Source organism: Oncorhynchus mykiss, chromosome 19 (genome assembly GCF_013265735.2).
Source record: "Oncorhynchus mykiss isolate Arlee chromosome 19, USDA_OmykA_1.1, whole genome shotgun sequence".
Classification (NCBI taxonomy): Eukaryota; Metazoa; Chordata; class Actinopteri; order Salmoniformes; family Salmonidae; genus Oncorhynchus; species Oncorhynchus mykiss.
Window position 1 is genome coordinate 43,135,851 of NC_048583.1, and position 13,810 is coordinate 43,149,660.

Here is a 13,810-nt window from a genome sequence, read left to right on the forward strand (position 1 = left end):
GAGGGCTTGCTTACAGAGCAGCCGGGTGGAAGCTCCAGCCTGAGCCAAAGGAGGGGAGGAAAGGAGAGGCCCAGCCCATCAGCCCTTTGCTAGGGTGGGAGGGGTCTGATATCATACTGGGGATGAGTCATATTGAGGTGCTAGTTATACGGATTGACTCAAATTCGACTGAAAATTAAGGGGTGGGATACTGCACCCCAATACTCTTTCTCATTGGACTGCCTATGTAATGGGAGGGAATCTGACACAGTGGCTGGGTAATTTTAGTAATGATAATAAGGCACATTTTATTTTTCAATCCAATTTCAAATGAACCAAAATAGAACACATACAGTTATTTCAATGCTTCAGTTTGATATTATTTAAGGAATTCAAGAGACATGATTTTAGAATGCATGTCAATGCATCAGGCAAAGTAATGAATATCTATCTATTCAGCAAAGCCCCATGCTGTCAGAAAGTCATATCAGTCGCATCAATCAAGATACGATTAGACCAGAGGGGGAATCTAGTCTTTGATAAACTTCACACTATAGGACACATAGTAGCCCTTGTTGTACATGTAGATTTTCTGATCAATAGGGTTGTAGTGCAGGTTTAAATATGCATCCTGGAACTTCTCAAATGGAATGCGGAGGTAGTTCTCCTGCTCTGTTTTGGTGTCATAGGAGTAGAATATCTCCTCGGTGTGAACATCGACTGGTCTAGTAGCATAGAGAACACCACACACCATGAAGGTATTACCTACCAATGATTTGTACACACCGGTACTCCATACATCCTCTATACCAAATTCATCCTCGTTTACTTTGGCAATGACCATTTTACGGCTGAGAAATCCATGTTCTGATTGGCTGAGAAACTGTATGAGAACGTTGCACTGGCCTTTTCAATTACTCTGTAGTCATATTTGGATGTGGTCAAATTCAGTTTAGCCATGCTGAATGGGCTGTTTTTCCTGGTAATACAGGGTGTTACCATGAACAATGTAATTGTTGCCAGTACCCTGCCATCCATTTGGTAAGGTATGTTGTTTAAATGAATTCCTTAAAACCAGATTTTGATAGTTAGAATAAAGATAAAATGTATTCACTGAGGCACTGCTATAGGCACCATACAAATACATTGTTTCAAAGCCACGATTGGGTTTTGAGTCTTTCCCCCACCCCCCAAATCTGTAGCCTGCATTCAGGTTTGCATTCAGTTGGCTGACCACTGGCTTCCCAACACTGGCGATGCCTTTGTGGTTGCAGGAGCCTGGGGGGAAATATAAATGGCTATTAATAATATGTATGAGAAACAAATCCACAAACTACTGCTTTGATGTAATGATACAATGTCAACAATGCTACCATAACAGAGGCTCCTTACCAATATCTGGGTTTATGCCCTCCTCTTGGTTCTTCTGGCACTCCTCCAGCTTCTTCTGCAGTTTTCCAAACTCAATATGGATCGCCTCCAGGTTACTCTTGTCATAGCTCTCCAACTGGTTCACAATCAGGCTCATGTTGCGAATCTATGGATGCATGTGTACTAAGGACAAATAAGTATTTAGTTCCACACAGCAACATTCCTCTTGCTCCTGCATCATATTGCCTGTCACTTATTTATTATGCCACTGTCAGTCATTAATAGATAGACAAATATATCGGAATGACTATCACACATTTACCTCTGTGTACAGGCTGTCGAACACAGGCGAGGAGGAGTTGAGGGAATCCTTCAGCTGTGTCACCAACAATTCAAACTCTCTCAGCTCGATCCTGAGAAGCTCGAAGTCCAGTCGGATGTACTGGTCAGGGCCGCTCTCCACAATCTCAACTCTCATAGTCAGGTTCCTCAGCTCAGCCAAAAAGATCACCAGCTTTCCCTTGGAACTGTCCAGCTGCAAGAGAGACACAGGTAGTAGTCCTGGTGTAAGATATCTAGTAGGCTATACTGTGAATGAGGTCTCAGTTAAATATACACATGCATCTCCTCCGAGGTTTACAAGACGTTCCATTTACTGGAGTAGGCAACGTTTAACATCACTTTAAAACCTGGTGTGTAAATGCAATATGATTGTAATCCTGTTCAGGGGGCTTACACCTCATGGTGTTCAGTACAGTACCTTATTTATCTGGATTCCCACTTCCAGCATCAGATCCTTGGTGACTTGCTGCATGTGTTCCACACGGTCGGCAGGGAAGGTGGTGTTAGGTAGAAACGCATGACAGAGGCATTTCCCCGACTCCCCTACAGATGCAGTCACATTGCCAGAGTCCCAGTCCTCTATTGGCTGGAGGAAAATACAAGATCAGAGTAAACTTCACAGTGGTACTTCACAATGGTAGTAAACTGGCAGTCTATTTGGAAGTATCTCTAGCTGTTAAGTTTAAGTGGAAGGAGAAAATGAAAGTCCCTTACCAGCCAAGGCAAAGGAAAGTCAGGAGCAGTAGAAATGGAGCCATCTTGTCTCAAGTGTTGTTCTGGTGAGTCTCCTTGTCTGTTCGCTCTGTATTTTTAAAGACCCTCCTATCAGGTCATCAGAAACATATTGCTTCTTCCCAAAGTTACTGCTGTTGCGTAATAGACTCCCTTCAATTCTTGACACAATATATGCAGGCATCCTTGTTTGTTAAAATACTCAAATACAATTTTCTGAAACCTGTCTCTTATCCTTTTATTGATCACAATGATGATGTGGACATAGAGTTCATGAGAAACAGGCCATATGGACATATGATGACGTCATGTTATAGATGGTACCTGATATTATCAACCGCGTAACCTTACTATCAGTCATCAGCAATGTGGCAGGATATCTATCATATGTTGACATAAGCATATGTCCTCCCTACCTTTTCCTCCCTATTCCAATTATATAGCCTAGCAAGTTCCAGCACACAAATATTACTTTATTTCCCCTCATGGGACTTAGATTGTATGTTGGTAAGAAGTATAGTACTGGTTTAAGTGTTTGATTCTTCCCTAGTTTTTCCATGAACCACATTTTAGTAGTTAATTCACTCAAGCAGAGTTCCATAGTCCGATCAATACTGTTATGCATGTTTGAATAATAATAAATTGCTGATATAATAAATGGCTTTTGTAAATGATTCTTTAATTTACAGGAAATGATGGCCAAAGCGGATTGGGTCTATCGTAGTATTTTTTAGACAAGGGAACAAGGAACATTTGTTTTTTCAAGACTTTGCTGTAGTCTACACATGTAAACTTTCAAATTAAATTGAACACGTTTTATTTTCTATGTGGTTAGATATCAATAATGAGCAGACTAAGTATACTCAGGAATGAAGGGGGTTATTGTTAATTAATTCTTAACAACGTGCTGCATATTGAGAGAGATTATCCCCTAATACAGTATCACAATATCCCGCTATAATGTTGGGGACACAGTTTGATACCTACAGTACATGAAGATTAACAAAGTCTACAGCCCAAAACTACATTTCCTCTAACTTTAAGTTTGGAACTGAATTTGCTATCAGCATAAGGGACTGTTGTCAGCATGGAAAAAAACATTTAAAGTATTTTATATAAGATATAGTCAGGCTTATTAGCCACAACTGACCTTCATTTGGCTGATACACATCATTATATAAGTACTAATACACCTCATTATATGAAGATCTGGTTGTGGTGCCTATCACACTCCTTCAGTTTGAGCGGTATCTTGATGTACTCACGACGGGTCACCAGCAGCAGGTTCTCATTGTACCACTCCAGCTGGGTCAGGACCACCAGCATGGAGGAGATCTGACAGAGAACACAGATGAGCAACCACAAGACCAAAAGTTTTAAATCGTACAAAAGAGAAATATCTCAAGAGAAAAGTCGACATGGTCATTGACCATAGCTGTATCATGACCATATGAGTTGTTAGGAACAGTCTTGGGTAGAGTCCTGGTACTAAATGGTATCTTAAACCAAAGAGTTCATAGTATTGAGCTAAGGCACATCAATTCAACTAACCCGATACATTTAAAGATAATCATACCATCGAATTTAGCTGGGTAAGAATAAGGTTTGCATGAAACGTGGCCATGTATACTGGAATAATATTTATTTTGTGTAATACATGGTCTCTATGTAATTATTATTATTAACACCTATTATGAATATTTCCAATAAAAATATACAGTGGGGCAAAAAAGTATTTAGTCAGCCACCAATTGTGCAAGTTCTCCCACTTAAAAAGATGAGAGAGGCCTGTAATTCTCATCATAGGTACACTTCAACTATGACAGACAAAATTAGAAAAACAAATCCAGAAAATCACATTGTAGAATTTTTAATGAATTTATTTGCAAATGATGGTGGAAAATAAGTATTTGGTCAATAACAAAAGCTTATCTCAATACTTTGTTATATACCCTGTATTGACAATGACAGAGGTCAAATGTTTTCTGTAAGTCTTCACAAGGTTTTCACACACTGTTGCTGGTATTTTGGCCCATTCCTCCATGCAGATCTCCTCTAGAGCAGTGATGTTTTGGGGCTGTTGCTGGGCAACACGGACTTTCAACTCCCTCCAAAGATTTTCTATGGGGTTGAGATTTGGAGACTGGTTAGGCCACTCCAGGACCTTGAAATGCTTCTTACGAAGCCACTCCTTCGTTGCCCGGGCGGTGTGTTTGGGATCATTGTCATGCTGAAAGACCCTGCATGATGGAAGGAGGTTTTCACTCAAAATCTCACGATACATGGCCCCATTCATTCTCCTTTACACGGATCAGTCGTCCTGGTCCCTTTGCCGAAAAACAGCCCCAAAGCATGATGTTTCCACCCCCATGCTTCACAGTAGGTATGGTATTCTTTGGATGCAACTCTGCATTCTTTGTCCTCCAAACACGACGAGTTCAGTTTTTACCAAAAAGTTATTTTTGGTTTCATCTGACCATATGACATTCTCCCAATCTTCTTCTGGATCATCCAAATGCTCTCTAGCAAACTTCAGACGGGCCTGGACATGTACTGGCTTAAGCAGGCGGACACGCCTGGCACTGCAGGATTTGAGTCCCTGGCGGCGTAGTGTGTTACTGATGTTAGGCTTTGTTACTTTGGTCCCAACTCTCTGCAGGTCATTCACTAGGTCCCCCAGTGTGGTTCTGGGATTTTTGCTCACCGTTCTTGTGATCATTTTGACCCCACGGGGTGAGATCTTGCGTGTAGCCCCAGATCGAGGGAGATGAACAGTGGTCTTGTATGTCTTCCATTTCCTAATAATTGCTCCCACAGTTGATTTCTTCAAACCAAGCTGCTAACCTATTGCAGATTCAGTCTTCCCAGCCTGGTGCAGGTCTACAATTTTGTTTCTGGTGTCCTTTGACAGCTCTTTGGTCTTGGCCATAGTGGAGTTTGGAGTGTGACTGTTTGAGGTTGTGGACAGGTGTCTTTTATACTGATAACAAGTTCAAACAGGTGCCATTAATACAGGTAACGAGTGGAGGACAGAGGAGCCTCTTAAAGAAGTAGTTACATGTCTGTGAGAGCCAGAAATCTTGCTTGTTTGTAGGTGACCAAATACTTATTTTCCACCATAATTTGCAAATAAATTCATTAAAAATCTTACAATGTGATTTTCTGGATTATTCTTTCTCATTTTGTCTGTCATAGTTGAAGTGTACCTATGATGAAAACTACAGGCCTCTCTCATCTTTTTAAGTGGGAGAACTTGCACAATTGGTGGCTGACTAAATACTTTTTTGCCCCACTGTATAACGATGGGTCAGTGGAGCGGTTACTGCATAGTAAGACACAGCAGCAGCAGTCACTTTGATGATTGTGTTTGATTCTGTTCATGTGGAGTTTTATCCACGCGTTTCTTTTTTTTCTTCACTTTGGTGGTTTTGGTTTTAGTGTCTGGCTGCTTGGAGTTCAGTGCTGGACTGGACCTGGTCAGGTGGTTGGCATTGGGGCTCAGCTTGGTGTGGTCAACATCAGGGTTGGAGTCAGAGAGCATCCCCTGGGCCGAGGAGGGTTTGGATTGGGGGTATCGTTGGGAGTCATCTATCAGGTTGGGCTGGGAGTAGGAGCGCATGGTGGGGGAACTGGTGGGCCGTTGGTGGGTGCTGCCCCCTAGCATGGGGAGGTGGATGTGCTCACTGCTCAGGTTTGTGACAGAGTAGCGGCTGCTGTTGGACATGACAATGTGGTGCCAGGAGCTGAGTGGGGTGGCAGAGAAGTGCTGGGGGCCACTGGAGTCCTCCTTGGTGCCCCCTGGGGACATAACCATGGAGCTGCGGGGGGTGTTGGCCTCCACGGCGCTCTGGAAGGTCTTCAGGATGCGCTCGCTCTTCTGCTTCTCTTTCTTCTGACGGGACTCCACCTTACGCAGCTGCCGCCGGTGGTCCCGCATCATCTGCTTCCTGGTGTCGGCCAGGCCCCTGAGGAGAAACCAAAGAATGTATTTAATGTGATGATTCACTTAAACTCATTTCATTTCAAGTCAGATGTAAACTGGACTTTCTCAGCTTTTGAATGGGGAAAACATTGGCATGGCACTACAAGCAATTACACATAGATAAGACTGCCCTACTTCAAAACTCTGACCATACAGATCTGCTCATGTTTTGTTTGTAGGGTAAACAGGTGTAGACAGTTTATGACTAGTTTCTGTTCAGTTCTCAGGTTATTGCTGATGTTAGGTGTTTTCTTTACACACCCATAATAGTCTCCCCACTCTGGCAGTTTGTTCTTATGATAAAAGCCCACCTGTAGTCTACCATCCCTGTCCTTTCACGATCCAGTCTCTGAATCAACTCCTCAATCTGGTATCGATCCAAGGGGATGTTGGATTGCTGTAATGGTTACATAAGACATAAGAGTAAACAAATAAAGACTATGAGCTAGCTGGCCACTAACTTCAATATAAAGTACATCTTGGAGCATTGGAAATGCATTAGCGCAACAGACCTAGCAAATGTCAGGGACTATGGAATGAGCAATTAGTTTGAGACCTGCACAGCCTTCCTGAAGTCTGCCACAGGCACTCGCATTGTCCCATCTTTATCGATTTTCCGAAAGAAGTCCCAAAGACGCAGCTTCCGTTCATCCAGATAATCCTTCAAAGAAAAGAATAGAGCAGTTGCGACAGGGTTTTTCGTCTTAAAATTCCTCCCTATTTAAAATCTTGCACTGTCTTTAAAAACAGACAAAATAAGTCCTAGTTTGTAGAATTAGCCGTAAACAAAAAAAAATACAATGCTCTGGTATGCAGTGATATCACTTGTGATTACCACTTTTCTACATGACTAAAATTGTTTTATGAGTAACAGTATCCTACCACAGTACCTGGATTACTTTCATTGGGTCAAGGCGTTTGGGTGGTTTCTTAGCAATAAAGCCCCCGACCCCTGCATACTGCACCTCTAGAGAGGGATGCTCCTGGCATGTCAGATCCAGCAGCTGCACAAAGTTCTCATTCACCAACACATTCTACACACAAACACAAAATATTCAGTTCAAATGCAGGGACCAAAACACTTCTGTACATCAAGAAGAGAACAACAACGCTCACGGATATGTTGATCTCCTCTAGAGCAGTTTTGGGGGTGTTCTTGACCACAGTAACAAGAGCCAGCGCCCCCTCCACTGTCAGAGAGTTATAAGCCAGCTGCGGGGACACAAAACATAGAAAGTCACCCTAGTTTCATACCACACAGGTCAATGGGTGTGTGCCCTGTCCATCAAGCACCTACCATCAGTGCTCTGAGAGTGTCGTTGGCCTCCAGCCCCTTGCACAGCATGCCCACCCCCTCGTTGGTGATGCGGTTGTTGTTGAGGTCCAGGTACACCAGAGTGTTGTTGAATTTCAGAGCCTCTCCTAAAGCCAAGGCCCCCTCATTCCCAAAGCCATTCCAGGACAGGTCCAGGTGTTTCAGGGTCACATTCACCTATGTGAATTGTAGGTATTTTCATCACATACTGTTTTACTCTTACTTCTTATTTTTTTTTTTATACAAACTTACACCTTAAATGTGCGAATTGGGTTGAGTATGTTTATCCAAACCTTGAGGCCGGCACAGAAAGCCACAGCTCCTTTCATTCTCAGATGGTTCCAGCTCAAGTCTAGTACCTCCAGAGCTTCATTGTTTGCTGTAGGATTACGTCAGTGACAGCAGATGCAAAACACTCACATTGTGCATGATTCTAACCCTAATGACTCCATTTGCCTGTATACTCCATGAGACTGCTCAGACGTAATGATGTGAGATACAAAGTGAAAAGGTCTCTACCTAACATCTGGCCCAGATGCTCCCCACCTCTCCCACAGAACTGATTGTGGCTCAAGTCCAGCTCCTTCACTCTGTAGTTGCTCTAAAGGGAGAGATATTGCAAGTAGCTACAGTGCCTTGCGAAAGTATTCGGCCCCCTTGAACTTTGTGACCTTTTGCCACATTTCAGGCTTCAAACATCAAGATATAAAACTGTATTTTTTTGTGAAGAATCAACAACAAGTGGGACACAATCATGAAGTGGAACGACATTTATTGGATATTTCAAACTTTTTGAACAAATCAAAAACTGAAAAATTGGGCGTGCAAAATTATTCAGCCCCTTTACTTTCAGTGCAGCAAACTCTCTCCAGAAGTTCAGTGAGGATCTCTGAATGATCCAATGTTGACCTTAACGATCTAATGATGATAAATACAATCCACCTGTGTGTTATCAAGTCTCCGTATAAATGCACCTGCACTGTGATAGTCAGAGGTCCGTTAAAAGCGCAGAGAGCATCATGAAGAACAAGGAACACACCAGGCAGGTCCGAGATACTGTTGTGAAGAAGTTTAAAGCCGGATTTGGATACAAAAAGATTTCCCAAGCTTTAAACATCCCAAGGAGCACTGTGCAAGCGATAATATTGAAATGGAAAGAGTATCAGACCACTGCAAATCTACCAAGACCTGGCCGCCCCTCTAAACTTTCAGCTCATACAAGGAGAAGACTGATCAGAGATGCAGCCAAGAGGCCCATGATCACTCTGGATGAACTGCAGAGATCTACAGCTGAGGTGGGAGACTCTGTCCATAGGACAACAATCAGTCGTATATTGCACAAATCTGGCCTTTATGGAAGAGTGGCAAGAAGAAAGCCATTTCTTAAAGATATCCATTAAAAGTGTTGTTTAAAGTTTGCCACAAGCCACCTGGGACACACCAAACATGTGGAAGAAGGTGCTCTGGTCAGATGAAACCAAAATTGAACTTTTTGGCAACAATGCAAAACGTTATGTTTGGCGTAAAAGCAACACAGCTGAACACACCATCCCCACTGTCAAACATGGTGGTGGCAGCATCATGGTTTGGGCCTGCTTTTCTTCAGCAGGGACAGGGAAGATGGTTAAAATTGATGGGAAATTGGATGGAGCCAAATACAGGACCATTCTGGAAGAAACCCTGATGGAGTCTGCAAAAGACCTGAGACTGGGACGGAGATTTGTCTTCCAACAAGACAATGATCCAAAACATAAAGCAAAATCTACAATGGAATGGTTCAAAAATAAACATATCTAGGTGTTAGAATGGCCAAGTCAAAGTCCAGACCTGAATCCAATCGAGAATCTGTGGAAAGAACTGTAAACTGCTGTTCACAAATGCTCTCCATCCAACCTCACTGAGCTCGAGCTGTTTTGCAAGGAGGAATGGGAAAAAGTCTCTCGATGTGCACAACTGATAGAGACAACCCAAGCGACTTACAGCTGTAATCGCAGCAAAAGGTGGCGCTACAAAGTATTAAGGGGGCTGAATAATTTTGCACGCCCAATTTTTCAGTTTTTGATTTGTTAAAAAAGTTTGAAATATCCAATAAATGTCGTTCCACTTCATGATTGTGTCCCACTTGTTGTTTACTCTTCACAAAAAAATACAGTTTTATATCTTGATGTTCGAAGCCTGAAATGTGGCAAAAGGTCGCAAAGTTCAAGGGGGCCGAATACTTTCGCAAGGCACTGTAGCTATAGACTGACAGTGACAGTAATATCATCAATATACCTGCATGTTTGAATGTAATTTCTTTTCACTTACTGCCAGGGCATCTGCAAAACTTTTAGCATCGTCCTCTATGAATCCATTCCCTGTGAAGAAATTGTTTATATAAAAAGATTCAGAAATAGAGTAGAGAAATATAGTATCTAACAGACCATTATTTTTGTTTCCATTTTCAAATCTGTGTGTACTACCTGAAAGTTTGATGGATTTGATGGAAATGTTATCGAGCAACATTTTTGTAATGCACTCAGCCCCTTCAGACTGTAGGTGATTGTTGGACAAATCCTACGGGACAAACAGTGGGCATGTTAACACAGAGCTATAATTCCATCATGAAAGCATGACCCGCAAGACTCTTATGCCCTCTTGTGGCAGATTCAAATCAAATCAAGGATTGTGGGACATATCATGTCATACATATCCCACTTCTGAATAAACATGTTATAGAGATACCAGATACAATGACTTTACCTTCTTACAAAGAGCTGCCTAAAGACCATCTCATACAAACTTACCAGATGCTGAATGGTGAAATTTGCCTTTAACATCTCTAGAAGGTATCTGGCTCCCTCAGCCAGCAGGTAGTTGTCTGCCAACTCCAGATTGGTGATGTGCATGTCAGTCTGAGAAGAAACATTGGAACATAAAGAGCGTTCCTTGAACATATAGAGCGTTCCTTGAACATATAGAGCGTTCCTTGAACATATAGAGCGTTCCTTGAACACATAGAGCGCTCCTTGAACATATAGAGTGTTCCTTGAACATATAGAGCGTTCCTTGAACATATAGAGCGTTCCTTGAACATATAGAGCGTTCCTTGAACACATAGAGCGTTCCTTGAACATATAGAGCGTTCCTTGAACATATAGAGCGTTCCTTGAACACATAGAGTGTTCCTTGAACATATAGAGCGTTCCTTGAACATATAGAGCGTTCCTTGAACATATAGAGCGTTCCTTGAACACATAGAGCGCTCCTTGAACACATAGAGCGTTCCTTGAACACATAGAGCGCTCCTTGAACATATAGAGCGTTCCTTGAACACATAGAGCGCTCCTTGAACACATAGAGCGCTCCTTGAACATATAGAGCGTTCCTTGAAAATATAGAGCGTTCCTTGAACACAAAGAGCGTTCCTTGAACACAAAGAGTGTTCCTTGAACATATAGAGCGTTCCTTGAACATATAGAGCGTTCCTTGAAGTGGATATTGTGTTAATAGACGTCCACCAGACTTACCACCAGGGCGATGGCTAGTGCCTTGCCCCCTGGAGGTCCCAGGCCATGGTGGTTGAGGTTCATGGTGGAGGTGCCCAGGTTCCGGAGGAAGTAGGAGACAGGAACCACCCCGACCAGCTTGCAGGCCTGCAGGTATATCTCAGCAGTCGATGTGTCTTTTCTGGTCTTTTTCACCTCTAACAATGACAACCATCAGTGTGAGACATGCATCAAACAAATCAACTTACAATACAAACAATGATACATTGTAATAACAACACTGAGCTGATGTGTTATTATCCATAAAATGTCAATATAATAGCCTACTCACCATCAACCTCCAGGTCTGTATCCCACTTATCCTCCAGGTCTAGGTCTTCTGCAGAGGATGGACTGTCATTATCTGCTAGGCAGAGGGACTTGAGAGATAGGACAGACATCTTCTCTGTCCTAACAGTCACATACTCCCGGTCTAAAACATGTTTGTTGAATTTGTATTTTACTTCCCGTTATGACTTTGGCTCTTCCCACATTATGCACTGGTATCTGTGAGGGCTGAGCAACTGTTGTTGCAACAGTGAAATCAAATACCCACATGAGTTGTCCCAAACTGTAATTCAATCCTAAAGTGACCATGGTGTGTCATAAAGAATTCACCACTCACAGGGAAAGGCTAAGAGAAGGCCTATTGAGTGTTTACCTACAACGCACAAACAAAATGCTGCATTCCTAGTTCCAGACCATGACAATCTTCTACAAATATTCCTACATGAGCAGCTTTCTTGTTGTTGAACTCATTTTATTTGTTGTCACTGTCATCTTTAAATCTACAGTAAAATGTTCAAATCGGGCACTGAGGTGGTTGCAGCAGTCACGGTTAGTTCTACCTGGAATCCTTGGGATGTTTTTATCCTAAACCATACCCTTACCTAACCATTTCAAAAATGTCAATTTGGGACGTCGCAATGATTCCATTTAGCAAGGACATTGCATTGAGGTATGATTATTGAAGGAATTTAAAGACAATCATAGCTAGCAGACCAGATAATTTAGCGACGTTGTCGCTATTGGTATCGACTTTTTATTGGTAAATGATTCTAGCGACAAAATCATCTACTTTTCAGACTGTCTTTGGCGTTTATATGATTTTGATATCATTTAGCGACTTTTTCCACTCTATTCTGCCGCAAACAGAAGTGACAGCAACAATCCACACACAGGCACAAAAGGGGAGGAATGTTCGGCGGGAGAGGAGGCAAAACGCTAGGAAAGGGGACTGACTGCATGTGTGCCGCAACAAGGCAAAATGATGCTGTGACGTCGTCGCGGCAACGGCAAAAACGTAATATACCGACAAATCAAGGAGCCAATAGCGGAACTCTGGAATACAGTTGACAACATTGGAATAATAGATGTCAGAATAATAGTGAGAAAATTATTTATTTGAGCTTTTATTTCTTTCATCACATTCCCAGTGGGTCAGAAGTTTAAAAATGGCTTAAGGGCAACAAAGTCAAGGTATTGGAGTGGCCATCACAAAGCCCTGACCTCAATCCTATAGAAAATCTGTGGGCAGAACTGAAAAAGCGTGTTTGAGTAGTTACACCAGCTCTGTCAGGAGGAATGGGCCAAAATTCACCCAATTTATTGTGCGAAGCTTGTGGAAGGCTACCCGAAACATTTGACCCAAGTTTAAATTGTTTAAGGCAATGCTACCAAATACTAATTGAGTGTATGTAAACTTCTGACCCACTGGGAATGTGATGAAAGAAATAAAAGCTCAAATAAATAATTTTCTCAACTATTATTTCTGACATTTCACATTCTTAAGTGGACAGGACATGGAATTTTTACTAGGATTAAATGTCAGGAATTGTTTTTAAATGTATTTGGCTAAGATGTATGTAAACTTCCGACTTCAACTTTTATTTATTTATATATATATATATATATATATATATACATACACACACACACACACACATCTCCCAGTTTATGCTTGAAAACCAACATTATAAGAGGTTTAAAAATAGGATATATTTTACTCAAAGTTACATGAACTACAGTAGGGCATTGTTCGCAAAATAAATGGATGCAGTTCAATGCATGATTAATATAATTCACCAATACATTTCTTGGTAGTCCAAAAAATATTGCTATCAGGTTTTAAATCACAGCTGGCCTGGTACGTTGTTTGCTGCCTCCACCTATTCAGGATGCACAATTTCAGTTTCAATGTATAAATATTTTGAACAAAAATTGACGACCAAGGTAACTAAGGCTGGGAATGTCAAACCACCGCGATGCGCTGCACTACAAGTCACAAGCGAGCATAAATGAGTCATCTACTTTATGAAATTACAGCCTGATGCGCGCACGTCGTTGAATTCAATTTCAGTTGCTCTGCTTTCTTGTGTCCCGTTTACAGCGCACAGCGACCGAGGTAAAGTACGTTTCAGAGTTGGATATTCGCCTGTTGTTTTCCTCACGTCCACCAACAGCAGTTAGGGACCGTCAACATAGTGACAAAATACATTTTTCAATAGCTCTTTAACCATTACTCCAAACACTTTCAAAACTGGTTGTAGCTAACCCGATGGC

The 13,810-nt window shown here is 41.9% G+C and overlaps 1 protein-coding gene and 1 pseudogene across 1 annotated transcript; both read right to left on the reverse strand.

The window, feature by feature from the left end:
* Positions 1-349: 349 nt before the first annotated feature.
* LOC110498359 lies at positions 350-3,580 on the reverse strand (annotated as a pseudogene).
* A 2,091-nt stretch (positions 3,581-5,671) lies between these two features.
* LOC110497927 (leucine-rich repeat-containing protein 74A) lies at positions 5,672-12,614 on the reverse strand. The gene is made up of 13 exons (XM_021574403.2): positions 11,541-12,614; positions 11,231-11,406; positions 10,508-10,615; positions 10,184-10,277; positions 10,029-10,078; positions 8,241-8,322; positions 8,015-8,100; positions 7,704-7,898; positions 7,523-7,618; positions 7,297-7,440; positions 6,963-7,067; positions 6,718-6,803; positions 5,672-6,389 (listed from the first exon to the last, which is right to left on the reverse strand). The coding sequence occupies exons 1-13, from the start codon at positions 11,647-11,649 to the stop codon at positions 5,774-5,776; spliced, it is 1,947 nt and encodes a 648-aa protein (XP_021430078.2). The 5' UTR covers positions 11,650-12,614; the 3' UTR covers positions 5,672-5,773.
* Between the last annotated feature and the right edge of the window lie 1,196 nt (positions 12,615-13,810).